Source organism: Cyprinodon variegatus, unplaced genomic scaffold (genome assembly GCF_000732505.1).
Source record: "Cyprinodon variegatus isolate N-32 unplaced genomic scaffold, C_variegatus-1.0 Scaffold139, whole genome shotgun sequence".
Classification (NCBI taxonomy): Eukaryota; Metazoa; Chordata; class Actinopteri; order Cyprinodontiformes; family Cyprinodontidae; genus Cyprinodon; species Cyprinodon variegatus.
Genome location: NW_015150592.1, coordinates 282,533 through 310,520, shown reverse-complemented (window position 1 = coordinate 310,520; position 27,988 = coordinate 282,533). Strand labels below are relative to the sequence as shown.

The window sequence follows — 27,988 nt, the reverse complement described above, 5'->3', positions numbered from 1 at the left end:
TGATCTAGAATTATACAATTAAAAAATAAAAGCTTAAAATAAATAAATTTGGAGTTTATGAGTGTGTGTTTAAGCTTCTCCTCAAAAATATTTATAAAATCGGTGGAGGGGAGATAACTTTCTTTGGGGGTTTTATTTTGAAAATATTCGGATACACATGGATGTTATGCAGGGAGCTTGATAGCTGTGAGGCAAGACTCTGCGGGAGGGAGGGGTGGGGGGCTCATCAACTAGTTGGAAAAGGGGTTGAACCGAGGACGTGTGTGGCTTTTGAGGGGAAAAAAAAGTGGCATCCGCGTGAGGAAGGCGAGCCTCCTGCAGATCATCAGCTTCTTTGGACTTGAACCGGCAGCTCTGTGAGTCGCTCTGCTGAATCGGATTGTGATTCTTCAAGCCTGGATTCAACCATGACTGCAAACCTTTGGATTTACCAGGTTTTGCTCTGCGGTCTGGTCATTTTTCTGGATACAGGTAAGAACTGTAAAGTTTATTACTATTCGATATTATATTGTTGTTTTTTTTGTTTGTTTGTTTTTTGTTTTTTAGTTAGAAATAAATTTAGGCTGCGTGAAGGAATTTTAAATTTCACGTTTGAGGTAAATATATCTGAAAATCTGATATTAGACAAAAGTTTGAATATTTAGAAGTGGCTCTATATTTCTTATTAAAATAAAGTAAAAATTTCAAGAATGAAAACTTTGCAATATTGTAATTTGATTAGAGCAACTCAATTATTATTGTTTCCATCAACTTTCTGAGTCCTTTTTGCAGTTTATAAAAAAATATATAAAGAGATTAATAATCCTTCACTGTGTGGTCCTAATTATAATAGTTGTTTTATACATAACTTTTCTGTTTATGTGTATTTCTTTCCTCTTTATTTTCTTTTTTTGTACCTGAATATGACTTTTATTTATTACCTGAACATCTTTTCCCTCTCAGAACATTTTTTTCCTAAGGAACATAGCTCTTCTTTTAAGTATTTTTCCTTTTATTAGTATTTAGTTCTTAAGTTTATTTTATATCTTCTGTCTGCTTGTTTTTGTCCCTTGTCACACCCAAATTTCTCAACAGTGAGGGGTAGAAAAGCCATTTCTTATCTTATTTCTTACTGCTGGACCAGCACAGAACCAAAGACCACTTTGCTTCAAAGATGCTTCAGAGTCCTGTAATTTAGCATTGCATCCGCCTCCATAGAAATATATCTAAATGCGGCTCAAATAAATAGTGAGTTATCTGATGGCTTTACATGTTGACCCTGCTCACATCTGTCCAGCTTAAAAGGTCAACGAGTAAAGCACTGGATCTGTAGTTGCCACCTTTAGTGGTGTTGACCCTGACCTCTGACTGCACCAGAGGTGGGAACAGTAAAAATGTGCACCCACAACTGTGGTGTTTGTGCACCTAGAAAGAGTAGAAAAGAAGAGAACAAGAAGGGAATTAAAAAGCTGTTGTGTGTGTGGGTGTTGGTGTGTGTGTGTGTGGTGGACTGGGGCGGAGGGAGCTTAACATCTGGCTGCTCAATACTCCAGCACATTTGCACCCTCCAAAACAGATGTATTTTCAGCTTAATTCCCAAACATAGACTAACCTGTTTCTTTCCCGTCTTTTATGCACTGCAAAATGCATGAGAAGTGATGGATTTTTTAAGACCCTAAGAAATATTGTGACCAGGGATGCAACTAACGATTATTTTGCAAATCAATCTGTTGAATATTTTCCGTTAATCGATTAATAATCAGACAGCCCAAGGGTTCCTTAAAGAAGGTTCTGGATAGAGCGAACAAACGAAAAAGATTTTCATCTTAAATGTTAAATGATTACTTTTTTTTTTTTTTACAATTTCTATAATTGTTGCTCAAGGTGGGTTGCTCTGTCAGCTAAAGACACAGTTTAGAATCTCCACACTTCAGTTAACAATAAACTGAATACTAAATTAGTTGACGATTATTTCAAAAATCAATCACAATTAATCCAAGTCATTGTTTAGCTTTAGTTGTGACGCAAATGAACATTTCAAATATAATGAAATGGATGAACACTGCACAAGGTGAAACATGGTATAGACAGAATCATGCTCTGGGGGTCCTTTTCTTTACATGAAAAGGGGAAGCTGGTCATATACAATAAGAAAACCTGCTAGATGCTCTGGATGTAGGCAGAAGATCATTTCCTGCTTGATATAAAGAATCAGACCTGCATGGAATGATGTAGGGCACATATCTTAGAATGCCTCAAAGTCCTGCTTATGTCTAAGTAGAAGGTTGATGAGCACAAAATCTCCACTAAAGCTTAAACTTGCATTTTGCTAGAAGCTATGAAGGGAAAACAGGCTTTGAGTGGAAGAATGCACTCTGGTCAGAAGAGACCAGAATTGGTATTGTGAGGAAAGAAAATGAGTAGAGCACATCCCACTCAAAACACCATTCACCCTGAAAAATGTGGTGGCAGCATTATGGTGTGGGATTGCTTTTCTTTGGCTGGTTAGAGATTGCTTAGCTGCACAGAGGGCAGCTCTGGACCGCATCACATTAAAGGCTGGAAAATTCTTGCCACAGGGCTGGGGCTTCACCTTTTAGCAGGAGGCATATTCATGTTTCAGTCAAACAGTGAAGTAAAAAGAGTCGTTTCTACAGAAGGTCAGAGTGTCAGTCCTTAAAAGTCCTAAACTAAAACTCATACCTGTTCCTCCATTACGTCCACCTCTTCCCGTTAAATCTCGTCACTCTCACCCCACTGAGCACCTTTTATCCTTATCCTCATGCTTCAGCAAAATGATTTGGAGATATGTAGAGATAGCAGGGGTCTGAGTGCAAGGAGAGGAAGAGACTAAGTGAAATCTAATTGAGCGGCCCGGCCAGACATCAGGGCTGGAACAACACGGTGATGACTGCCAGATGTGGTCCAGTGGAGCCCAAACATTAATAACATGTCCTCCCCTAAAACCATTTTCAACCACGACAACCTCTAAACGGTCCACAGTTTACAGTATCCTAAGTACACACACAGCATCTTGTGTTGGGTCTTGGCACAGGGGCATGTGGCTGTAACTCGGTAGCAAAAGATTTTTCTGGGTGATTTATAACACACTTGTCTTTAACTATAAACTTAAAGTTTAAAGGTGCTGGTGAACACTAGGAAATGACAGTTGGAGGCGAGCTCAATCTGGCTAAAGGGTGGAACCCCACCCAAAAAAGCAGGTAGAGATGACTGATTTATGTCACAAAATGTTAATCTTAAAATATGAGTCTGTCCTACTTCTGAACCCCCTTGTGATCCCGTGTGCTTTGTGCCACATTTTTGCAATGATAGACTTCTCTTTTGATGTGCCTCTTCCCAAAAAAAAAAAAAAAAAAAACAGCTCTCCACACAGCTCTATAAATAAGGCAAGAATGAAATATAATGGGTCCATTTGCAATGCCGGCCTCTTAAAGGTTCATTCTCCACGCATACTGTTCTTTTCTTACATTTCCAAAAGCCGAGAGGCTGTACATTAAACATCATACATAAAAATGTTTTTTTTATGTTTTTTTATTTTATTGGAATTTCTGATTGATTTTAAAGTTTCTCTGGCAAGCTAAGGCCACTGAGTAAAGGTTCTGGTTGCACAATATAAAACAGAAATAAACTTAAAGTCAGCATTGTTAAACAGCAAGACCTCTTATAAGTCTTCAACTCTTACATCATGAATATATGATTATGAAATGCTTTCTGTAGGAGCCGTGATAACCCTAACTCAAAACGATAGTGTTCCAAATATGACAAAATGGAAAAAATCTGACTTAAGCCTGTAAAATATGAGATATGTTTTCATGAGGTTATCCAGGGCAGTGTATAATCCTGTTGACAGGTGTCACTCTACTCCTAGCTTTTGAAGCAAACAGGCGTTTTGAACAAGGCTTTGATCCAAAGCACATTTTGTGTTTGTTTTTCTGATATTCTTTATAGATCCAGTTTGGTTAGGCGGGATCAGATTTGCACTGCTTGCAAACGTAATCATAATATTGATTTTAATATTCATTTCAGTTTGTGCAAGTCTGCTTTGATGTGATTTCTTTTCAACCGCATTACTGTACCTTTATATTTGTGTCAACAGTTGGTTCATAATTGTGTCCTGAGATGTGCCACATCTTTTTTTTTTTTTTTTATAGCACACTGTTGACATGCAACTGTGCAACAAAAGGCTTAACCTCAGTCAATTAGTTCACACATCAGAACAATTTATCAAAGATTGCACAACGTTCGGTGATGGAATAACCGTTAACATGGAAGAACTCTAAGTTATGCTCTTGAAAGTGATAACATTTTTGGGTGTTGATTAAGTAAACAGAGCACAAGCTGAGACTTGTTTTAAAAATACCTGAAATGCTTGATTTGAATATAAGCAAAGAAGTTTGTTTATTTTTTGTGATTTAACTGAGGCTCTGAATCTTAACTAAGTTCCTGCTGGTGCTCAATGAGAAATGTGCTGCTCTTCAAGATTTATTCACCATGTTCCTCAGCTTTAAGATACTTTCTGGATATTTTTTTGGAGAGTGTCTTGTACGTTCAGAAAGATATTTTACAAGGCAAATATCTTGCAAATTTGGGGAATTAAACCCTTAAAGTGCTCTGTCAGTTCTGGGGAACTAACAAGTTTTTCCTGGTTGGTTCCAAGGAAGTGACAATGAAATCCCCTCTATGACTAACTTTAAAAAGATTTGATGAAAAGGATTTACTGAAGGAATGTCCTTTGAGCAAATTGTTGTCTTATCCACTGTCCAAACAAGATCTGGTTGGAAAGAAAAAGTTAATTAAGCCAGTATAAAGATTTTGCTTGGCATTAAGTCCAAAAAGTAAATTAGAAGAAAAGTTGGTCCCAAGTGGGGTGGCGAGGGGTGCTGGTGCCTATCTCCAGCTGTTAATGGGCGAGAGGCGGGGTACACCCTGGACAGGTCGCCAGTCCATCGCAGGGCAACATAAGGACAAACAACCATTCACGCTCACACTCACAACTAAGGAGGATTTAGAGAAGCCAATTAATCTAACAGTCATGTTTTTAGTCTGCGGGAGGAAGCCGAAGTACCCGGAGAGAACCCACGCCTGCTCAGGGGGAACATGCAAACTCCATGCAGAAAGACCCTGGGCCGGGAATCAAACCCAGAACCTTCTTGCTTCAAGGCAGCAGTGCTTGTAGCAGCATTGTACTTTTGCAGAAAGTCTCAAAGGGCTAACGTAAATAAAATATAGGGCTGCAAATATTTTTTTCAATTAATCCTTTAATAATCAGTTCCTTTAAGTAGATTTTTTACGAAATTACACCAACTGAAACTAAAACTTTTCCACTTGAGGAGTTCTGGATAGAGCATACTGAGAGAATAAAAGTTTTTTTTTCTCTTAAATTTAAAATATTTATATATTTTCTAACAATTCTGATATAATTGCTGCTCTAAGTGAGTTGCTCTGTCAGCTAAAGGCATGTTTTACAGTCTCTATACTCCAGTTAACGGTTAACCGATTATTCAATTATTAATTTGATTATTTCAGTAATCAGTTAATCACGATTGATCCAATTAATTGTTTCAGCCCTATTGAAATATAATATAAAATGGGGATCTTAAAAGGCAGCGTTCACATAAAGGGTATTAATAATCAGATTCAATCTGAAATCTAGAGATTATATCAGGTTTCCTCTTATGTTGGTCCTAATACTGTTTGGGAAAGTTAGTTCTTATGAAATTTGACAGATTAGGACCAAACAGGTTCAAACCACAATAAAGAAGCTATATCCTGTCAATAGATGTTAATCATATAGCCCCCTGGTACTAACTGGCAAATTGTCTGTACAGAGGGGGTCCTGTGGTTGAAATCTGCAAAGGTACCAACACATAAAGCAGAAAAGTGATGGGCATCATACCTAAATCTTGGAGAATCAACATGTTGCATTAGATACATCTTATAGAGAGGATTAAAAACCCTTGTTTTGATTTTTACAGCTTGACTAAAAAATATCAGTCAGTGTTGTAGTTACAAATTTGCCAATGTTAGATTATTTCAGTACATTTGGATAAGTTTATCCCAACTAGTTACAATTGAAATATGTTGATGGTGCAATTGTAAACCTGAGGGACAATGCAGCTTCCTGTTAATGAGTTATTAGGTGTATTTTCACAGAGGATTTGGAGGATTAAGGAGTATAGGAACTGAGTATCTCTGGGTCTGTGTTTTAGGGTGCTGTCGAAACCCTCGCCGCCAGTCTTTACAGAAGTATGAAAAGAGCGAGGGCCACATGCTGGTTTGCTCTGACTGTTCTCAGACTGCAGTGATACAAAAGAGCCGCTCACAGGAACACTGTGCAAGAAAGTGCAGGAAGAAAAACTTCAACTGCAGGTGAGTCAGTTTCTCTGAATTCTCCCTGTTCCCCCTCACTCCCCAGTGTGTCTAATAGTATTTACATATTTTTGTTGTTTATCATTTGGTCATCTTTCAACCGCTTCCCGCTTGTCTCCACAGAGCCTTCAACTTTCAAAGGCACAACAGGAAATGCCACTTGCTTCCTTTTGACCGTTTCACCCACGGTGTGCAGAAGCAGGCCAACATCAACTTCACTCTGTACGAAAAAAAAGGTAGCTGTCACCCTTCTCGCAGTGTTGTCACTGCTTTTCTCATGAGAACAGCAAGGAGTGGCGGGTATGCACAGACTGTTTGTGGTGGTAACACATTTCTGTTGCCTCGTCAAGTCTTTTAGGTGTTTGCTTTCCCTGTTGACATATTAGAAGCCGTGAATCTCATCACATACAGCAGTTTAATCCTTCTGCTTTGGAGAGCTAATGCTTGAACATTTAGCAGGCTTAAGTGGAGCATAAACATAAAAATAAAAAAAAAATCCTTGTTTACAGCCAACACGGCAGAGCTTTGCCTGAAGTGCAATCTGTGGAATCTAGTGGAAGTTTGGACAAAGTCAAACTTCCACTTTAGAATTTATTGCAGAATTTACGAAAGCTTCCCTTCGGTCGTGTGTGTTCTGGGAATAACATAAAAGCTCGATGATAACTAATTTTAGAAAAAGTCCTTTCCACCATACTTGGTCAACTATGTCTCGATGCTATTATGCCATTTTGACTTTGAGGTGCCTGTATAAACTCATACAATGTCTCCTATACCTTTATTCTTTCAGAATACATCAGAGAGTGTATCAGTGGCACAAAGGACAACTACAGAGGGAGGAGGTTTTGGACAAAGTCAAACATCACCTGCCAAGCTTGGTCTGATAATAACATCAATGAGCACACGTAAGTCCACTTTTTATTCTTCAGGAAGTAAGCACAGCATTGTTTTCAACCTTTCCCTTTCATGTCACTCTTAGATATTTTAAACCATAAAGAAATTCTGTTTTTTTGTTGTTGTTTTTTTAAGTGAAAGAGTCTAAAGGATCAATTCCTACATGAAAATAATATAACCTCCTGAACATAAGGGCTCATTCTACCCCATTAGGGATTTGGGAATAACAGCGGTGAATCTCATACATGATCTCATGTCGATTTTGGCTCATTCCTTTTAACAGAATTGTTTTTATTTACCGACGCTAGAGGGTTTTCAGGAAATAATAACATTCTCCTTCAGGGTGTTCTGGCAGGGAGCAGAATCGGTGCCAAAAAGCTTTCTTTCCTGTAACAGAGCACTCCATCTATCCATTTTCTGACACGCTTCATCCCAGCTGGGGTCTCCAGCTGTCAAAGGGCGAGATGCGGGGTACATGCTGGACAGGTCACCAGTCCATCGCAGGGCAACACAGAGACAAAAAGGACAAACAACCATTCGCTCACACACTCGCACCTAAGGAGAATTTAGAGAAGCCAATTAACCTAACAGTCATGTTTCTGGACTGTGGGAGGAAGCCGGAGTACCCAGAGAGAACCCAGGCATGCTCAGGGAGAATATTAAACTATATGCAGAAAGACCCGGGGCTGGGAATTGAACCCACAATCTTCAGTGCTACCCACCCTTAATAGAGCACTATCATTTGAAAATTGCATTTTCTTTTTACAGTTATTCGTTTGGAAATTGTATATGACAAAAACGTAAGAAATAAAAACGATTTTAGGTAATAATTGTATCTGTAATTATATTAAGTGACTTACCAATTGTTTTATACAAATGTTTAATTTGATGAATGAATAAAGGTCCGGTGCCTTGCTCATAAATTACATCCAATCCAGATTTAAAGCGCACATCTTTTTTTAGGCTTCCAGCTTCCTCCAGGTTGTGTCTTGTGTTTTCTCTGTGCCTGATACTGAGCAGACCTCAACCTCTGATTTATTGTTGCTCGGTTCATCCCCTTCCACCTCGGGGGTTAGGGGAAGGTGGAGGCTCAGAGATGGTTGAACGTTTATCCAGAGTTAAGTCAGATTTCTTTCAACACATGCAGGGATGTCCCCCCTGTTGACTTTCTTTTTTTTTTTCCTCTTTGCTTCACCAGAGGCCATCAGGTGTGTCCCAGAGATGTTTTCTCTTAGCTACAGTAAAGCAAGATCAGTGACTCTGCTGAGATGGATCTTTGCCAGCTTCTCATTAGCGGTGCTCATTAGTTACAAGATATTTTAACTGTGGCAGAGAAGGGATTTGGGAGAGGGGGTAATAACAGTTTGAAGAGGTGCAGAGTGAATAATAGAAGCGAGGCAGAATAAAATAAAGAAGGCGCAAAGATTTATAGACTGAAGTCATTTTTTTGTCTGATGTCCAACGAAGTTCACTGAGTTACAAGCATACTGAGACAAAATACAGGTTTGCTTACAATTAAAACAGATTGCAGTGGGGTTCCTCTTCTCTCCCATGCTCCAATCCTGTCATCACTTTCCAAAAGCAGTGGTTAACATAAGGAAACCTTTGTCATCTTTTATTTGACACATGGTCTCGGCGCTCTACTCAAATAGAAATGGACGTCTAATGTCAGAATTTCAAAGGGTGAGTGAGAGATTAACTGTAGGGAGATTTAGTCCCACTGTGGGGTTACCTAACATTGGACTGTCCCGCTGTGCGAGAATTACCACCCTAGTGAACAATGCACCGTTTGAGGCTCAGGTGACTATTATTTTCATGCATGGCTGATGTTGTTGGTGTGAAGGGGGGGTATTTTCTCAGGAGGTTCCCTTCCAGAAGTGGGACTTCCACCTGTTGTCAGTGTTTGCGGTTTTTACCAAAGCAGTGCTGGCAAGTCAAGCTTAGAGAATTTGCACCTCCTCCTTATGTTACATAAGAGCTTAAAGATCCGTTAATCTGCCAAATCCAAAAACGTATGAAATGGGTTTAATTATATTCTAGCTTTTAAAAAAATATCCTAAATTATTCTGCACTCTCTAGCAAAGTTTGTATTCAACATGCATCAGTTTAGAAACAGATTTTGACTTATTTAAAGGAACCTAATTGTTTATAAGCCTTACGTGTTTATTTACACAGACTTAAGGTTAGAGAGGACAATGCTTTCTAAATGTGAAGAAAAATCTCCTGCTAATTAAATTTGTTCTTGGCTAATAATAGTAAAGCAAAAGGTGGTAGCAAATGTTTGACCTTCTAATATTTTCACAGGAAAGAAAGCAAAAATATTAAGAATCTTTTTAAATACTTGCAGGCTTGTTAGCAGAGTTAATGTTGGGGAAAGTCATTCACTCTAATAGAGTTTCCATGATTTAACTGAACATGTTCCTCCCTGTTTCAGTTAAAATTCAAAGCAGAGTCTTTCTGTTGAGGAGACTGAGGTCTTTTGGAGTGCAGAGGGCTCTCCTAAAGACCTTCTATGACTCTGTTGTGGCATCAGCCACCTTCTATGGGGCTGTCTGTTGAAGCAGTGGCCCATCTTTAGCTGAGAAAAAGCGGCTGATCAGGAAGACCAGCTCTGTGATTGGATGCCCTCTGGACTCAGTGCAGGAGATGGGAAACAAAAGGATCCTAACTACATTAGGATAATGTTTCCCACCCCATGCATGAAGCTGTTGCTGAACAGGAGAGCTCCTTCAGTGACAGACTGCTGCACCTTAAATGCACCAGGGAGCGTTATCACAGATCCTTCCTCCCAGCACCTGTAAGACTTTATAACCACCACTGTTCCCAACAACCTCAATAAGTTGTTACATCAATGCTGATTTTGCACAGTTTCTACCTTAGTCAGTTAAATAACATGCTGCTCTCATTTTGCACATCTTTGATGTTGCTGCTATTTTCAAATATCCATTACTGTAAAAATGTCCATAGCTGCATATTGGTTACTTATTCTCTAGGTGCACAGTTTTTATATTGTTAAAACACTTTACAGTGCAGTATTTCATTTGTTTATTTTATAACTCTTCACTATTATGTTATTCTTATGCACTTTTCTAAGGTCCGCATTCGTGTGACCATTTTTTTCTATAATCTTTTTGCAGTGCAAACACAAGAATTTCCCCAATGAAAACAAAAAGTTTTCTATTCTAATCTATTCTCTTCTAAAAGAAAGTAAAAATATGAGGAACTATGGATCATTTTAATGGGCTATAGGTGTCTGTCTACACACCTGAAATGAATTTGTTAACAGCTTTGCACCCTGTTTAAGGAGGCCTAAAGAGGGATACCTAGTTTTAATATAGCAACTATATAAACTTCAATATTTTGCTATTTTTTATAGAAATAAAGTAAAAACAATAGATTTTGCACTTAATTGAGCAAAGTTTAGCCACTGTTATCTGAGCCATGCTATAAATTTCTTAATATAATTGCAATTTCTTTCAATACTATTTTTAGAGAGCCAAAATGACCATGGATATTTAGTTTGTGTTATGTTTTCAGTTTATCCCCTTAATTCTTAATTTATAGTGTCATTTCTTTGTGCTTGGGAAAAGAGTTTTAAAAAATGTCTGCGCATAAAGGGAGTATTTTTATGCACTGAAGCCTTTAGTCCACCTGAAATCACCTTGTTTGTTGTAGTTTTTTATTTGTTTTGCAGCAGATACTAGAGGCCTAGATTTCATCCTCTGTATTTTCCAAAATTAAGCCAATATGTGTCATTGGCTTACAGCGGGAAGCATGTGTGCACAGTGTCTGCCTGCACTCCGATGGGAACAGAGTTTGGCAAAATGATGAATAACTGGCCAACATCTGTTAGCAAAACATCATTACAGCTAACTTGCTCCCATGCTGCAGCCTTTTTTCTCTCTCCTTAACTTTTTTCTTAAAGTGAAGAAACCTGCAATCCGGTTTCTAAATTAACAGTACAGCTTTTGTGATAGTCATACAGTCTATTGAGTTTGTGAGTTACACACAGCAGATGTGATCTTTGGCCCTAGGCAAAGATTCATGCTGCTTTGGAACAAGTGTTTTGTTTTAGTTACATGCATAAATGAGAAGTTGCAGTTGGATCTAGCCCTGTTGCATTATGACATGCATGACTGTGGGATTAGAAGCTCTTTGTTTGCTGTTAAACTCTTTTTTTTTTATATATTATTATTATTATTATGCTTTTGCCAAGTTAAATGATAATAATTACCTTTGTTCCAGGACAGAATAAACTGGGTATGAATATTTTGAGAGAGCCTTGCAGAGTCCTCACAATGGGCCCAGGGTGAAGTGTTTGGACAAGTTACTGAAGGAAAGACTTTTGCTGTTCACATGTCGCTAGCTGAACGAGATTTTCAACATTTTCTTTAGCTCTATTTTTTCTTACTCATCCGTACCATTTTATCCTTCTTTGCTAAACTACACCTTAAGCTTCCTTCAGTCCCAACCGTCTCTATCTGGCGGTCTGCAGGAATCAGAAAGCGTTGACAGGCTAGGTTTTTATCAATCTGCCCTGATAGAAGAGGAAATGAATGCAGTTGTCATTTATATGGTGGTCCAGGTCAAATGCAAAAGCCATAATGAAAATGTAACACATGGCTTTTGTGTTTGTATTGCAGCTTTTAAATTTAACCCGAGACCTCTGAGCCACCTTTCATTTACCCTGGGGGCTTCTTCATCCCTCTCTTCTTTGCTACTCCATATAGCTTTGGCAGTTACATTTTATTTCTAACACTTTCCTTGACACTAATGTGGTGCAACAGTCGACAGAGAAGGATTAGCTTTAAATGCACTTAAAGGTGGCCAGCAAAGGAGCTGCTTGCGCGGCTCCAAGTGGCCCGTAGCATAGCTGTACCATGCTGGTGGTTACCGTGCTATGACATTCGAGCTGCTGCACACTTCAGAGTCTGGAAATGGTTGAGATTGGTAACGCGATTATGCAAAAGGTGCAACAACGGGAAAGAGAAAGGTATCGATGACTTGGTTTGCATGTGATTGCTATGAGAGGTCATTGGATGATGTGAAGAAAATGCAGCCTGCTAAGACTGCCTGTGCTTGGATTTCAGAGTTATGCATATAACCTAATTAAGTTTCCCTTAGAATTTATTTGGATTGTTATGGGCTGCCCTCTCAAGCCAATGTGATACTAAAAACATGGCCAAATGTGTAAGCACTCCTGCAAATTTATTTATACGGCTTATGGTATCAGTTAACACCTTCAGTAATGTCTGTCTGTGCCCCTCTAGGTTTTATCCAGACAGGTACCCAACACAAGACCTGAGGAAAAACTTCTGCCGGAATCCCAACAACGATCCTGGTGGTCCGTGGTGCTACACCACAGACCCTAATGTACGAGCTGAGGAGTGTGGCATTCCACAATGTTCTCAGGGTAAGGCAAAATATAATGTAGACAAAATGTCTCTGATTAAATTAAGATGAAATTGAGAGGTGCTTAAGTTTGATTAATGTTTGTGAACTTTAATGGCCTCTCTGTCATAGGATTTGTTTATAATTCTTAAAAGGGGAAACAGTTTCTTGATAATTGTTGTTTTTTTGTTGGCAGAGGTTTGTATGAGCTGTAATGGAGAGGATTATCGGGGTAAAGTGGACCAAACAGAAAGCGGCAAAGAGTGCCAGAGATGGGACTCTAAATGGCCTCATGTACACCCGTTCCAACCCAAGAAGTAAGCTGAAAACCATAACGTTGATCTTTCTCACAGACACCAGCACACACCCATGACAGATGCTTGAATAAATGACGCTAATGCTCAGGAGAGGTAGACCTCACCAGTTGTTATGACTTACTTCCCACCCCACTTCCTTTTTCCCCCGTTTTCACTCTGTCCCTGCAGGTATCGAGATAAAGACTTGAGAGACAACTATTGCCGTAACCCTGATAATCGTCTGCGGCCCTGGTGCTACACCATGGATCCCAAAACTCCATGGGAGTACTGCAACATCACAGTGTGTGGTAAGGATGTTTTTATATCTGCAGCAGTAAGCTTGCTGACTGAAGTCTTCAAAGAAACCAAGGGACGCTTGAACGATTGTCTTTAATCTGATTTATGACTCTGTTGGTGATTGTTTTTTTTTTTTTTTTTTTTTTAGCATCTTTCATGCTTCTAACCTTCAAACAGTATGTGTCACACAACTGGGATTTTGTCTAAGGACTTGAAAGGAGACTTAGCCACCAGGGTATTAGGGTTTTTTTGTTTGGTTTTGTATCACCATCAGGTTTTATCATTGAAGCTGTTACTTACAAGACTTTAGTGGCTTTGGTGGTTCTCTGAGAATATAGTTTCCCTCTGAAACACTACAAGTTGTTTAATGTGGTGTTCGGCTTTACATCCCTCCACCTCAAAGGGGGACAACAAATAAGTTGTTTGTAACTGAGATGATCTAAGCCTGGAAACTAGAGGATGCTGATAAAGGCCAATGTATCAACATGCTTTATGTACAGACTCTTAAGCTGGAAATACCCCTTAAATATTTTCAAAAATTGTCACATTACAAATCCGACTTGAATGTATTTTGTTTGGATTTTCTCTGATAGACAAACATAATTCCTTTTTTTAAAATAAAATTCATAAAGTGAAAGTTTGCGTATGTATTTGGATAGAATCCAGTGAAACCAACTGCCTACTGAATTCCTCTCATTAAAGAACGCTTTAGAAGTTTAGAGAATTAACTGAAAAAGTTTAAAACTGTTAAGTTAGGGTTAAAAGATGTGTAACTACAACAGGAAAGAAAAAAAACTATTGTTAAAAGAAGGTCATAGATGATCCTTTTTTTTTTAAGTTTTTCCGAACATTTTCCATATGGAAGAAGGTGCTTGGTCAGGAGAAACCGTTATTAAACTTTCTGACTGTGAGGGACCAAAAGGACAAAAGGTGTTCAAAAATTGAAAAAAAATAACTTTATTTAATAGTGTCAAAAAAGGTTAAAAGCAATACAAAATAGTTTAAATAATAAATAACGTGGATTTGCGCCCAACTCAACTGAGGTCAACTGAACAGGAATTAAGTCAAACAAAAACGAGGAATAACCTAAACTTGCCACATGAGAAAGAAACAATAAATTTAAAAAAAAGTCCATACAAAACTAAAACATAAATAAAACAACTCTTTATTTTAGCACAAAGAATTGAATATTAAGGTGACAAAATAACCAAAGTAAACTTAAACAAAATTCCCCCCTCATTCTTGGGAAAGTGGTTTGTTCCTGGGTGCTTCCACCTCTAACTGATCTGCATTTGCAGAACCTCAAAGTGTGCACCCATTATAAAATATACATCTAAATGAAATGCCAAACTAAATGTGGATCTAAATGCATACTATGAAACTATACAAACACTTTGTGGTGAGGTAGAAGGATCCACCACACTGACCAACAAGCAGAATGCTATTTGTGGCAAATAAATGAACACAATATAGCTACAGTGAAACATGGCAGCAGCAGCAGCATGCTGGTGATATCTTTTGTCAGCAAGAACAGGGAAGTTGGTTAGAGGCAGATAGATGAAGCAAGAATTTAAGATTCTAGATGCCCAAAACTTACAGAGATACACCCAAAAAGATTTCCAGCTGTGTCCAAAACACGGTTCCACAATTATTGATTCGGGCGGCCTGAACCATGTCCTACTGCTCTTTCACTTCATAGTTTTGCATAACTTGGTTTTGCTTTGTCTCCTAAAATTCCCTAAAACATATTGAGGTTTGTGGTTTTAACGTGACGAAAAGCAAATGGGTTCAACAGATATGAAGACGTTTCCAAGGCGCTGTAGACTGAAGGGGACAGTAGCCATTACGCTGGCATGAACGCTGGGTCTGAATCACAGCATATCGAGACAATTTAATGTGAAAGGAGCAAAGCGATTGCAGATGCTTCCTCCCGGGGCTCAGGGGGTCAGTGAATGGTGTGATGAACATGAAAATGATGTGAATCATATGCTACAGCCCTCACAGACACTAGACTTCAACCTAACTTAATGGCAATGGAAGACTTTGGACTTTCTGACATCTCAGGCAGGGCTCTGTCTTCCATAATCGCAGCACAAATTGAGACTGGATCTGTTGGAAAATGGTGTTTCATCAGAAAGTAAATGGACACAAGCCCTACAGACCCTCAGCTGTTACCCACCTGCCATACGTTATTAAAGTAGAGCTGAATAATACAACTTCACTTGACTCAGATTACTTTGATTCCTTCCTTTGATAGTTTTTGTTCTTGAGGTGCAATAGAGCCACAGAAAACTCTATTAAAAAGGGAGAAAAAAAAAAGTTTTTTGGAACTTTTTTTTTTGTTAAAATCCTCTAACATATCTTGCCGTGCGCATCCTCAAACAAACAAAACATCTCTCCTACTCTGTCCGTCAAAAACCAACACACGTGTACTTTACAGTACGGCTTATGATTTACAGCGAGGGCGGAGGTTCTCCATTTGTCCAGATGTGTGCATCCCTCAATGCCTGCCCTCAGAAAGATAAAAACCACTGACCTGTACTGTGCAGAGCACACAGACACTGGCATGCCTTACATCAATGCAAGGAATCCCTCTCTTCCAACCGCCTTTTCATTTCTGCCTCAAAACATTCCCGTTCCTCCTCCATCTTCCCTCATCTCATCTGTCAAAGGCTAAAGAAACAAAGGCGGGGAGAAGGTGCTGCCTGTGTACTGCTTCCCCTGCGCTGCTTAAAGTTAAATTCCATCCCAAAATGTTTAAAATAGTTTGCCGATGGTTGAAGTGGCCCTAAGTTGACTGGTAACAGTTCAGAAATATTTGTCCTCTTTAAATATTTTGGTATTATAGAAACACACTTAAAGGTATTTTTGGTAATATTTAGGACTTAAGTCCAGATAAAGCAGAAGAAATTGAGGAGAAAGTTCTACATGTTTTGTAACATGAATTTCTATTTAGCCTGTCAAAATTGAGAAAGCGGGATAAGATAAACTTTGTTGATCTCACAGTGGAGAAATTCACTTTTCACATCGGCTCAATAGTCAAAAGAATGTGCCAAAAGGAGGAAAAGGTGCATGGAGTATATACAGTATATACAGTGTGTCCATATATATATATATATATATATATATATATATAAGTGTAGAGCAATGCTGCACCAATGCACTGATTCCACCATCTTTGCACTAAAGGGTTCATCCATTGTTCTTCACTAAATTATTCAAACTTGTATTGGAGGCACAGCATTTGTGGACACAAATGTTCAAGTCTTTGCAGAGACTCATGTTGACATGAGTTACGGCTGAATAATTTACGGCATATTGATATATTTGAAAAGCCCTGCAGATGGAACAACTTTTACCCCAGAAATTTTAACCTGGAACATATGTTATGGTATAATTAAATGTTGTTATGATCAGATTACAGAGACATCAGCAGTGCTTTTTTAAGAAAGCTGAGTAATTAATTCTTGTGAAAAACCCTGTGGGCAAGAATCTGAGCCACCACTGTTATGGATAGAGTGAAAGTTTTCTGTGCCAATAGCAGTGTAGAGGGAGTGCTACTGGTTTTGATCATTTGTCTCTAGGTTAAACACAACACATTCTTTTGAGGATTAAAACCATTCTCATTCACTTCCTCCTTCATTCTTCTGTTAGATTTCAGTGACTTTTTTTTTCTTTGGTGGCTTCACTCACAGTCACAGTTTTGTCCTCTCACAGACTTAGACCCCAACGAGGACACGGATGTCAACACAACGGTGTCCTGCATCCAGGGGGATGGCACAAATTACAGAGGAACGATGAATATCACCCCAGAGGGTGTGACATGTCAGCGTTGGGACTCCCAGTTCCCTCACAATCACTCTTTTCTTCCTGTAAACTTCAAATGCAAGTGAGTGACAGCAAAAAAAATTAGTGGTGATGGAATCAGAAAAACGTAGCTGTAAGCGGTGCATTTGTCAGCCTTATCATTTAAATCGCAGCCGATGTGTTTGTTACAGAGACCTGAGAGAAAACTACTGCCGCAACCCTGATGGGGCAGATTACCCATGGTGCTTCACCACAGACCCCAATCAGAGGATTGCCAAGTGCACTCATGTCCCCAGGTGTGATGCAGACGCTACACCAAAAATAGGTAAACTGCTTTACATTAACTAAACTTTTGTTTTCCTACTAAACTAATGCATTGATGCTAGCCAAAAACAAGTTTTTTTTCTCTCCACTTTCACTACAAGCATGCTTGGTGTGAGGGATTGCCTTTGATTCAACGAGTCAATGCAATGAATCAGTTTGACTGTATGATCTGGTTGATTTTTTAATTGCCTTTAGGTGACATGTGTTGTGAATTGGTGCTTTATAAATCATCTGAATTGAAATGGAATAGTCAGCTAGCACATGCAAAGCTCTAAAATGAGAAAACAATGGAAACAGTTGTGCAAAACTGACTGTTTTACATCTGACAGCATGTCCTTCCATTTTCTGACATGTGTATCAGATTCCAAAACTCCATGAAGCAACCGTTAGACACCTGTGCTTCCAGGTGTCACCTGAACAAGCCTTGTAGTTTAATCTGTTCAGTAGGTGACTAATATTTCCAGGTAACTGTATGTTTAAAAGGGTTTTGGAAAGACGTTAGGGCAAGAAGTGTGAAGTTTGCTTACACAGAGATCTTTTCCCTCTGTGGGGTTTAGCTTAACTGCTTGCAGCAATGATCTATTAAAATAAGAAACATTTTGTTTTTTATGTCACATATGTGACTTTTGTTTATGAACATCAGAGGCAACAAATGTGTCCAATAATTGAAAAGAAAACACCACAATCTTTTTAATGGAACATAATTCAAAAACTAAACTGCAGATGCTTTAAGACACATGTCATGTTTTTGCTAAATTACCCAGTAATTTTCTATATCACTCTCACAGGACCGAGCCACTTGGCAGCGAGCTGCCCAATGAATTCCTTTTCATAGGAGAACAAAAACACCAGACTTTGGCAAAAGCGCTCACTGTCGTTTCCCATGTTCTCCTGCTCTGCGTTTCAGAGGACCACACATGGCATTTACTACAGACCCTCTGTTTCAGAACAGACATAGTATAAATGAAGTCTAAATCATCTGCTCTATTTGAGAAGCACTGGTTACACAGGCTGTCATCGAAACGGAGCAGGTCCAAACCACAAAGGGGAATGTGTTTTTGTTTCCCTCTGCAAATGCATTCATTTGTGTTTTCGCTTTGCAGGCATTCAGGTGTTTTCAACACGGCAAGGCTTGGTTATGTTTGGCAGTCTGGTGAATTTTTATGGAGATTATTCAAAGCAAATGAACCTTGCTGTCCTCCCCAGAATGTTATGAAGACAATGGAGAGATGTACCGGGGAACCTTATCAACAACTCGATCTGGAATTCCCTGTGCGGATTGGTCACCTCATCTAAACAGGTAAACAGGTTTTCATGTAATTGAGACCATTTGACAGTTCAGTTCCTGTCACTTTGTTACTGATGAATCTAAGTAGCACAAATAAACCGTGAAAGGAAATCAGTGGTTCCTCAGGGTTTGGTACCAGGTCTTATTAATATTCATCTGACTGATGAGAGGAAACCTTAGGCTGCTCCCTGTGACCCACCATGACTAAGAAGTTGCCCGTTTTAGGGCCTTTTACTTTCTACTGAAGCCAGGCTGTTGAATTTACTTAATTTACAAGAATTTTAAAAGCCAGAATGGCACAGACAGATGGACATGTTCCAGAACCGACCCCTGACCCCAGGAAGTGCTTTCTGAGGAGAACAGATCAAAGCCAATCAGCTCCCTCGCATAGGCTGCAGCCAGCAAGTCTACCCCGCTCAAGGTTAAGGGTCATCCCAGGGAAAACTGCTGAGAGCTACAGCTTGTTTAACATTCTCCTGGGAAGTGGAATTATCTTCACCCCCTGACAAATTGTTGCCCTTCGCTTGGCATTATTTTTGTGCTGGAGTGTCTAAACCCCTACTTGGTAATTACTTTTCAAAGATATTTTGGATATTTGAGAAGATTGCATTTAATTCTTGTACAGCCAAGTGGCAAAAAGACACGTTTAGAAGTGAATTCCTACCGAGAGCACAACCAAATCGTTCCGTAGAGGATGTGGCTCCTGTTGGTCTGAGCCCTGTTGAATGCTTAAGGCTGCATACTTTCATACTCCCCTGAGCACCCTTCAGAAAATGGTTTCCTTCTATGTGCTTCGTGCTGTTAAGTCAGAGGATTCATTGCACAAAATTTTGAGGCATTGTGGGATTGCTTATAGTGTGAATCTACTGTATGTGCGTGCACCTCGACTCTATGCACAGTATTCACATACTTGGTTATTTTTAGAGCGACGGGGTGTGTATTACACTGTGGACAGAATAACAAATGCAATATGAGAACCTGTATTTGTGTGTCTTACAGTGGGGATTCTCACTCTACAATATCCCACGTAGGGCTGGAGAAGAACTACTGCCGGAATCCAGACCGAGACAAACATGGCCCCTGGTGTTACACGAGTCCAAATAACCGCCTGGTCTGGGACTACTGCAAGCTGAAGCAATGTGAGTGAATCAAGTATTTCAACATATGAAGCTACTTTTCAGAAATAAGAGAGCCTAGGTGATTCTGTTCTCACAAACTAGAAGAGGCTCCAACTGATGCACCTGTTTACAGGTGTTCAGATGACATGCAACAAGCTAAATCAGATGTAAAGCCCAGAAGGTTAAATGACAATCCCTGATATATACTATAACTATAGCTTTTCTTCTCTGTATTATGCATTTGTGCTGAGGTTAGTTCATCTGCACTGAAACAAGAAACAAACTTACTTTTTTAATAATAATATGCAATATTTACAGATGTTGTGCTATAAAATGTGTTGCTACAGAGTTAGCTGAGCTAACTTTATATCCCCACACTATGCAGTGTTTAACCTACGCTAAAACAAACATTACATGTTTTAATGAAACCTAGGTGGAAGTTCATCTGAAAAAACTAAATTACTTACCCTAATCCATCAGAGGCTTATTCGGTCATTGACCCAGCCAATCAGCTTTGAACCACACTTCCACAAAGCCCAATCAGCATCCACAGTTCTTAAAAGGTCTTCAAATCCACGACTCAGCCTGCTACCCTACCAAAGCGCGCTGCAGTGTTTGCACTATGTCTGATTTTGACTCAATTCAACCCACCTCCATCCCCTTCTCCACCACAATAGCTAAGCTCCACCTGGCTTTTGCATGGTGCTTCTTCAAACTCGTCCCTATCAGAGTGTAATTCCTCCCAGAGTCTTACTACATTCCCTGCCACATCTTAACCTGTCTGGCAGAAGGTCACCTTGTTGAGCCTGGTTCTGCCAGAAGTTTCTTCCAAAAGGGGAGTTTTTCCTAGCCTGACGTAGTCTGACTCAATTCTAGTCAGAATATGAGTCTGATGCTGCTACTTCATAGAGCTGTGATTATGGTGCGTGTTTCGAACGAACCAGGAAAAAAAAATGCCTCTGCACTCAATTGGATAGACCTACAACCAATAAGAGCAACGGAGTGCGTGACGTATGTTAAGCGAGGCATAGTTGTTGTCCACAAAAATCAAAGCGTGCAGTTGCACGCCTAGAATAAGAAGATGAGCCTTGATGGCGTTTCTCTGTTCCTCTTTTAAAATTAATTTGCTGTCGATATCTTCTAGAACAGACCTAATAGCAGAATCTACTCACCTAAACTCTCCAGTGGCAGCCATTATTGTTGTCACCCAAGCGCGCATTGGTCACGTGGTTGATTACGTTACTGTTGGTCATCTGTCCATCATCGTATAAAGCCCGCCCTGACAATTTGATTGGATCGCCTGACAGTGGGCGATAATACTCGCGCTACTATGGAGCAGAGCCAGACCGAACTTCCCGACCTCAAACTTTGTGGGCGGGACTAAGTTCGGAATGGCACCCAGGCTAAGTTTTTCCTCCCCACTGTCGCTTCACGCTTGCTCATCATGGACAGGTTCATGCAAACCTTTGTTTATCCAAGCTGGACATCTATCTTCCAGCTCCCAAGTGAAGCACTACTATCACAGTCTACTAGATCTAGCCAATTCAGCTCAAGCACACAGTCTCACCAACCAGCTGACTATTATGGACTGAACCAACTTCATCTATCTCCACCTATCTATCTTTGCCTGGGGGGGAACATCCCTGTTCTCATACACCTGCTTATGCATACTGATGTAAAATTCAGTTTCCTGCTGAGGTCTGAGCACCAAAGACTTAAAATAATTGTATCAATAATATTCTTCTAATTGTCTTTTCCTTTCCGTGTGAGTTTTTCCGATTAAAATAGTCTTTTAGAAACAGTTCAAATTAACATGATACACATTTATTTAGATACATAAACTGCATCCATCTAGAAAACCTGTTTCTTTTTGTCCCTGTTTCTGTGCTGTGCTGAGCTAACCAGCTGCACTGTGTCAGTCAGCTATCAGAAAGTAACTGGCCTTGAAGGATGAGGAATTATCAAACATAACAGTTGTTTTACAGCCAGTGTGTGAGTTTAAATCAGCTTTTCAGGCTGTTTTAACGACACTGACTGATTGTGCTTGTGTTTAGGTGTGGCAGGATAAATACAATAATTTAGCTTAAAAAACATTTGGAACCACAACAAAGAACAATAATAGTTTCTTCTACATCTCCTCGGGTGTCTTATGCGATCCTTAAGCTGTGGTTTGCTTTGGCAGATAATCCACACTGCCCAAACAGCTAACAGATGGGGACCCTACTGCCAGTCTTTCATAAAAATAAAAAATAAAAAAACACTGGTTCCTGGACCCAACTTTTTCCGTGGCTGGTTTCAATCTTGTTGCGATGAAGAGCCTCTTATGAATGGCTGCATAATGACTCCCATAATGTAAAACATGTCCTCAGTGAGGTTTTTTAGGTCTTGAACAAATTTATCTGCAGTGTTTTCTGTCAAAGCCTCAAACAATGTCTCAGACGTGGCGATAAGTCTCTATAAACTCTTGCCGTTTTCTCATGCTGCTTCCTGCTGCTATGAGGTCTGTTCTCACTGTTGTGCTTTTCTTATATTAGGTGAATCAGCAACAGTGGCTCCTCAACTAAACAGTGAGTTTCCATTTTGCTCATCTGCTTTCACTAGTCTGGTCCTCCTCCTTGTCATCCTATCTTCAATCTCCTCCCTTCTCCTTTTAATTCTTTACATCAGATCCTTCTGTATTCATTTACCTGGCTAAACAAATCATATTTTATGGTAGACCTTTTGAAGCCAAACTAAACATGATCAAAATATCTCCTTTTATAGATCTAACTAGGCCCAGGATATCATGCTTTGTGCATATAAACACCAGAATAGTTGGAGGACATGCAGTACAGGCTACAGACGGCAGCTGGGTTGTAAGCATCCAAAGAAAGTAAGTAATTTTCCATTCTTTATAGGATTCCCAAAGTCTCCGATTTTGCAAAGCTTTGCCATTTATTAAAGTATTAATGTAAACTTTCTTAGGAAGGTTCATTTGTGTGGTGGCTCACTGATCAGAGAGGACTGGGTTTTGACCGACCAGCAGTGCTTTACATCCTGGTAATGAAGCATGTTCTGGTATTTTTTTACAATGTTTTTCTGGAGCATATTGTTTTCTCTCTGACTTGCATCTCCTTGTCAGTGTTCCAGATCTCAGGGATTACAGCGTCCAAGTCGGCCTTCTTCACCTTAACGAATCTTCGAAGCGTCCCAGATTGCAGATCTCTCGTCTGATCTGCGGCCCAGAGGGATCCAATCTGGTTATGTTGAAGCTAGAGAGGTAAGTACCCAACTGGTGCTGATGTTTCCATTGATCTATGTTAAACCTAAATCTTGAATAAAAGAACGATGATTATAAAACATGCTGTTTTAAGTGTCATGGTCTTCAGAAGTCGAATGTAAATTTATAATAATAATAAGAAAAACCTGTAATAAAAAAAATGCTCCTAAAAGCCATCATTTTGATATGACGGAGTGTTGGGGCCAGAGATTTTATTTTATTTTTTTTAAATACGAGAATAAAGTCATAAAATTCCGAGAATTAGCTCATCATACCACTATGACAACCAATTACAGAAAGAAAGCTTCAGGCATGCCCAGACCAGCATATGACGGCCAACCAGCACCGCAAAACAGCAACATGAGTCAACTTTTTTCTTACACTTAATGATAATAATTTATTGCTAGTGTGCTAAAAGATTTAAAGGTGTATCATTCCGATGATGTTTACTTAAGGCCGCTCTACGTGCTCATCCACATTTTCACTTACCGGTTGTGAGTCTGTATGAGCGATGCAAACGGCAACTTTAAACAGAGCGTGCATGAGAAGAAAGGCTTCTGCATGCTTTGGTACGTGTTTAATAGTCTTTCCCTCTCGGAAGCGGGTACAGATTTATGCATGTGCATTTTTTTTAAATGGAGAGGGTGGTTCTTTTCAAAAATTCATCAAAATCCTTGAATTTACCTTTACTATTTCTTTAATTTTGAAATGGATGCCAAAGTATAACTTCACAAGATGCTCGACATTCATTTATTCATTTTAGGGAAGACAGTGTTTCCTGTAAGAGTTGTCATAAAATACAACTTTATTCTCATAATGTTACAATTTTATGCTTTTAATATAGCAGCTTTATTCTCCTAATATTATGATTTCATTCTCCTAATGTCATGACGTTATAACGTTACATTACTCTCACAATGTTATGACTTTATGCTCATATTTAAAAGAAAAATCTCTAGTCTCGCCTTAATACTCCTTCGTAATTTGAATTGTGTTGAAACATTAGAGCAAAGAAAAATGTTTGAATGTTGCTGGTTGAAACAATTCTACAACAAATTCTTGGAGCAACTAGTGTCTAAGTTAGGGAGTGCTGTTTTTCACCTGGGCCCAGTTTGGTTTAGAAAGCTTTTTCCCTAATTTGATAAAACCATAACTTAAGTTGGCATTTTCTTAGGTTATGCTTGTCTAAAATTATTCTTTACACTATATAAATAAAATTAGTCTTGAGATAATTTACTTTAAATCACCATTATGTTTGTTTCAGTCCCGCTCCAGTATCAGAGGGTGCATCAACCATCCATCTCCCGGTAAAAGAGTGTCACATCGCTGAAGGCACCAACTGCACCATGTACGGATGGGGGGAAACAAAAAGTACTGCCTTCCTTCACCTTAACACACCTTTTGAGTTTAGGGACATTAAAGCTCAGAGATTTTTACCTGACAGTGTTTATTAAATCACTCATGTGAGATCTCTCTCTGTTCAGATACAGGACCTGAGGAAACTCTAAACTCTGTGACTATGCCAATGGTTGACAATGACATGTGCTCACTAATCAAAGGAGATGCCGGAGAGAACAGGATATGTGCCGGTGGCAACATAGGTGAAGGTGTATGTGATGTAAGTGCCTTTGATCTATTTTCTTTGTGTGAAACAGTGATTGACACTGAAATTCCTTTATTTTCTGTTTTTATTAAGGTTTAAAGCTTTACACATTAGATGCTAGGTATGGTATTAGAGGACGTTGTTGATTTCCTTTTTGTGTCTTCGTTCTTTAATTTCAGAGGGACTACGGTGGCCCGTTGGTTTGCCAGAAGCATGATCGAAAAGTTATCATCGGTGTGAGCATCCCGAGGACAAAATGTGCCTCCTCTCAGCCTGCTCTGTTTGTTAATGTTGCTTTCTACTCGGAGTGGATTTATAAAGTGTTTAAACTATACCCCAGTCTGCAGAGGAACTGACACCTTAGGGTGGGACAGACCTGTAACGGATAGTAGGCGAGGCTGCCAAAGCAATGAGAGTTTTTTCCAACCTGGAGTAGGAATGAGGAAAAGCCACCTTTGGGAGAGTCACCACTTTTTTGGAGGACTTAAAAGACAGAATGTGACTGTGTTAAAAAACTCGAAGATCTGTTTTCATTTAGGCAACAGTAGTCTTTGGCACATGGACAGCGAATGTTAATGTCCCAACATGTTCAGATTTGCCGAAGCCTTTTGCAGACAAAGGAAAAAGCAAAAGACATTTGAGTCAAATCTGAGAGTATTTCCTGGAATGTACTTGAAACTGGTCTCTTTGACTGGCATTTCTTTCAATTTGTTTAGCTGGGCTACAAATTGTTGTTTTTCTTTTATATTATTGTTGTTTTTTGTCTCTCTTTTTTAACTTTAAAAATCTTTTATTGGAGGAAAAAACAATATTGAGAGTCCAAAGTCCCACAATTTACAAAATAGATAACCTGTCAAATAGGTTTAATGTGACAGTTTGAAATTAAATTAATTAAATAGAATCTATCAAGACATGTCAAATAAATATGTGATAATTAAAATCAGAGTAGAAATATGTTGTGTAAGAAAATAAAGAAATACATCTAAAACTTAGATGTTTAAATCTTTAATAAAATATCCAATTGGGTAGCTTTAGTTAAACAAATATAAAGATTTAAAATTATTTTGTTGCCTCATAGATCTGTTTGGGAGAAAATTATTTTTTAAGTTTTCTTTACCTGTCAAAGGTAATTATGTGAGTTAGGCCTGTTGTAGACGATATGATTGGTCTGCCTTTAAACTGCTGAATAAAACCAATCAGATGTGAACAAACAGATTAAAAATGTTTTATGAGGAATTTAACATATTAAATAGTTCAATTTTAAAAAATATATATATATATTTTAATTAGTGATCAAATCTGGTTTGACGTGTTTATTATAGTTTATTTTAAATAATTGTGACACTTTTGGCTCTCAATCCCGAACATGACTCTTGTTTTCAGGTATTTGCATAAAATGCAGCTGTTGGCTGTTTTAATGTTACAAGCATCAAGCAGAAAACTGTGGCAAACATTAACTGAATAAAAATACAAGCATGAAAATGTCATTAGAAAATCCCTAAGGCTGCCTATGAGAAAACAAGTAAGTCAGAAGTTTTATACAGCCAAAGCTGTCAGCTTCTAACTCCTGCAGAGGTAGAAAAATTGGACTTGGGATATATATAAATCGCAGCAATGAGTAGATAGAATACACAACAGTAGCAGCCATGGCCAACCTGTTGGTTTTAATTGTGTGCAGTAGCTGAACTACCTTTTCCCCAGTTAGCTGTAACTGTTATTTTCCCCTGAGAGAGCGCCTAAGTAGGACTGAGCAAAACGCTCCACATCTTGTGCTAATATTTGTAGCATGAGAGAGAGAAGAGCCGTGCCAAATATAACATGGCTATTTGGTCTCCAGTTTGGAGGGAACTGTGGCCCCTGGTGGGCTGTGTGTGGTCAGTAGAATATTTTTTTGTTTTCTTATATAAAAAGTGACTGTGTGTACAGAGCAGCAGATTTATTTTGTTTCTGACATGATGTGAGATTTTATAGGTCTTATAGATCTGGATTATTGTTGGTTCACCGAGTACGGTCAGATAGGCTTCTTTGAACTTTTGATAATGTGGAATATTTAAAGAAAAACCTTAGTAGGATGTAATAATTAATATTTATTTTTCAGTTTAGAAGAAGCAAATTTTCCTAATAGAGTTTGTAATTTGATGGTACGCTTACCTTGTGGTTTGTGTTATAAACATGGTATGAAAGAGATCGGGGAGCTTGGTGAAATGTGAAGAACACAAATATACGGTTTACTAAGACTCTTCAAAGAGGCTAAGATGGCTCATCAGCTGCTAAAATGTGCCTTAAAAAGCTTTAATACAGATTTTTATCACTGTACAATTATAAAAAACCATGTTACATTATATTTCCATCTCAGGCATGTGCTCTCTATGATTTCCCACTTTGATCCTTCAAACCAAATGAGCCACTTTCCATTTGATCTCAGTTCTTTATAAATGAGGTCATGTAAAAAGGACAAAAACATTTCAGGATGTTGGGATTTGTTTTTCTTCTTTTCAGGACCTGGCATGTTATCCTAAAGAAATCAAAGATTTGTTGATTTGACATTCTTTACCTTTTGCTAGTCCAAAGAAATGTCACAATTCTTTGGCATATAATCTGAATCTGTTTTCATGAATAAATAAGAGGCAACAACATTCCAATGGGATTGCAAACTCATAGCCGTGTGCATTTCACAAATAAAATCACTGTCATTTCAAATCCAGAAAAATGTGTTCCTCGGCAGACAGGTGAAACCAAATGCCAAAGAATCTTAGTTTTAAGGGAGTTTAGTTTCGACAATGCCCTGAGAGTGTTGCAAATGTTATTTAAATTAGCCTTAAGTAATGTAAATATGTAAATCAGAGTTGTACATTTTGTCAATAGCATACTTATAAAATACAGCTGCTATTTCTTTTTGTACCCATGATATTTTCAGATTTGTGTATTCTTTATATTATTCGTATTTTTAATAAACAATTTTCCATTGAACTGTTTCTCTTGCTGTGCATGTTTTCTTTCATGTATTTCTGCTCGCTTTGTTTTTGGCAGGCATGACTTTCTACCGCTGGGAGAAGCAAACTCCTTGTGTGTGATGAATATTCTTGAGTGGCTGAGGCAGCAGGGGTTATCCATACAACTAGTCGAAGAGATAAATTATAACGCTCTTAGAAACGTTTGGATAACAAATGCGTACATCGTCGGCTTAAGTGGTGTTGAGTTCACTCTGGATGAGCTTTTTGGCCAACTTTGGGTTGCTCAACAGGAGATAAGAAATGCTTTGTGCTCCAGATTTAAGCTTAATGCTAGTGGCAAATAATTACTGGGAGGTTTAAAAAGGCACTCATGGGGGTTTCTTGCATGACA

At 38.8% G+C, this 27,988-nt stretch overlaps 1 protein-coding gene across 1 annotated transcript; it reads left to right on the top strand.

The window, feature by feature from the left end:
• The first annotated feature begins 272 nt into the window (after positions 1 to 272).
• On the top strand, positions 273 to 27,571 carry LOC107085972 (hepatocyte growth factor-like). Its single transcript, XM_015376675.1, has 18 exons — positions 273 to 471; positions 6,210 to 6,369; positions 6,493 to 6,605; positions 7,157 to 7,271; positions 12,531 to 12,673; positions 12,848 to 12,968; positions 13,137 to 13,255; positions 16,962 to 17,133; positions 17,243 to 17,376; positions 18,582 to 18,675; positions 19,663 to 19,802; positions 22,316 to 22,348; positions 22,545 to 22,653; positions 22,746 to 22,820; positions 22,903 to 23,040; positions 24,305 to 24,411; positions 24,525 to 24,658; positions 24,823 to 27,571. The coding sequence occupies exons 1-18, from the start codon at positions 408 to 410 to the stop codon at positions 24,997 to 24,999; spliced, it is 2,148 nt and encodes a 715-aa protein (XP_015232161.1). The 5' UTR covers positions 273 to 407; the 3' UTR covers positions 25,000 to 27,571.
• Positions 27,572 to 27,988: the final 417 nt, after the last annotated feature.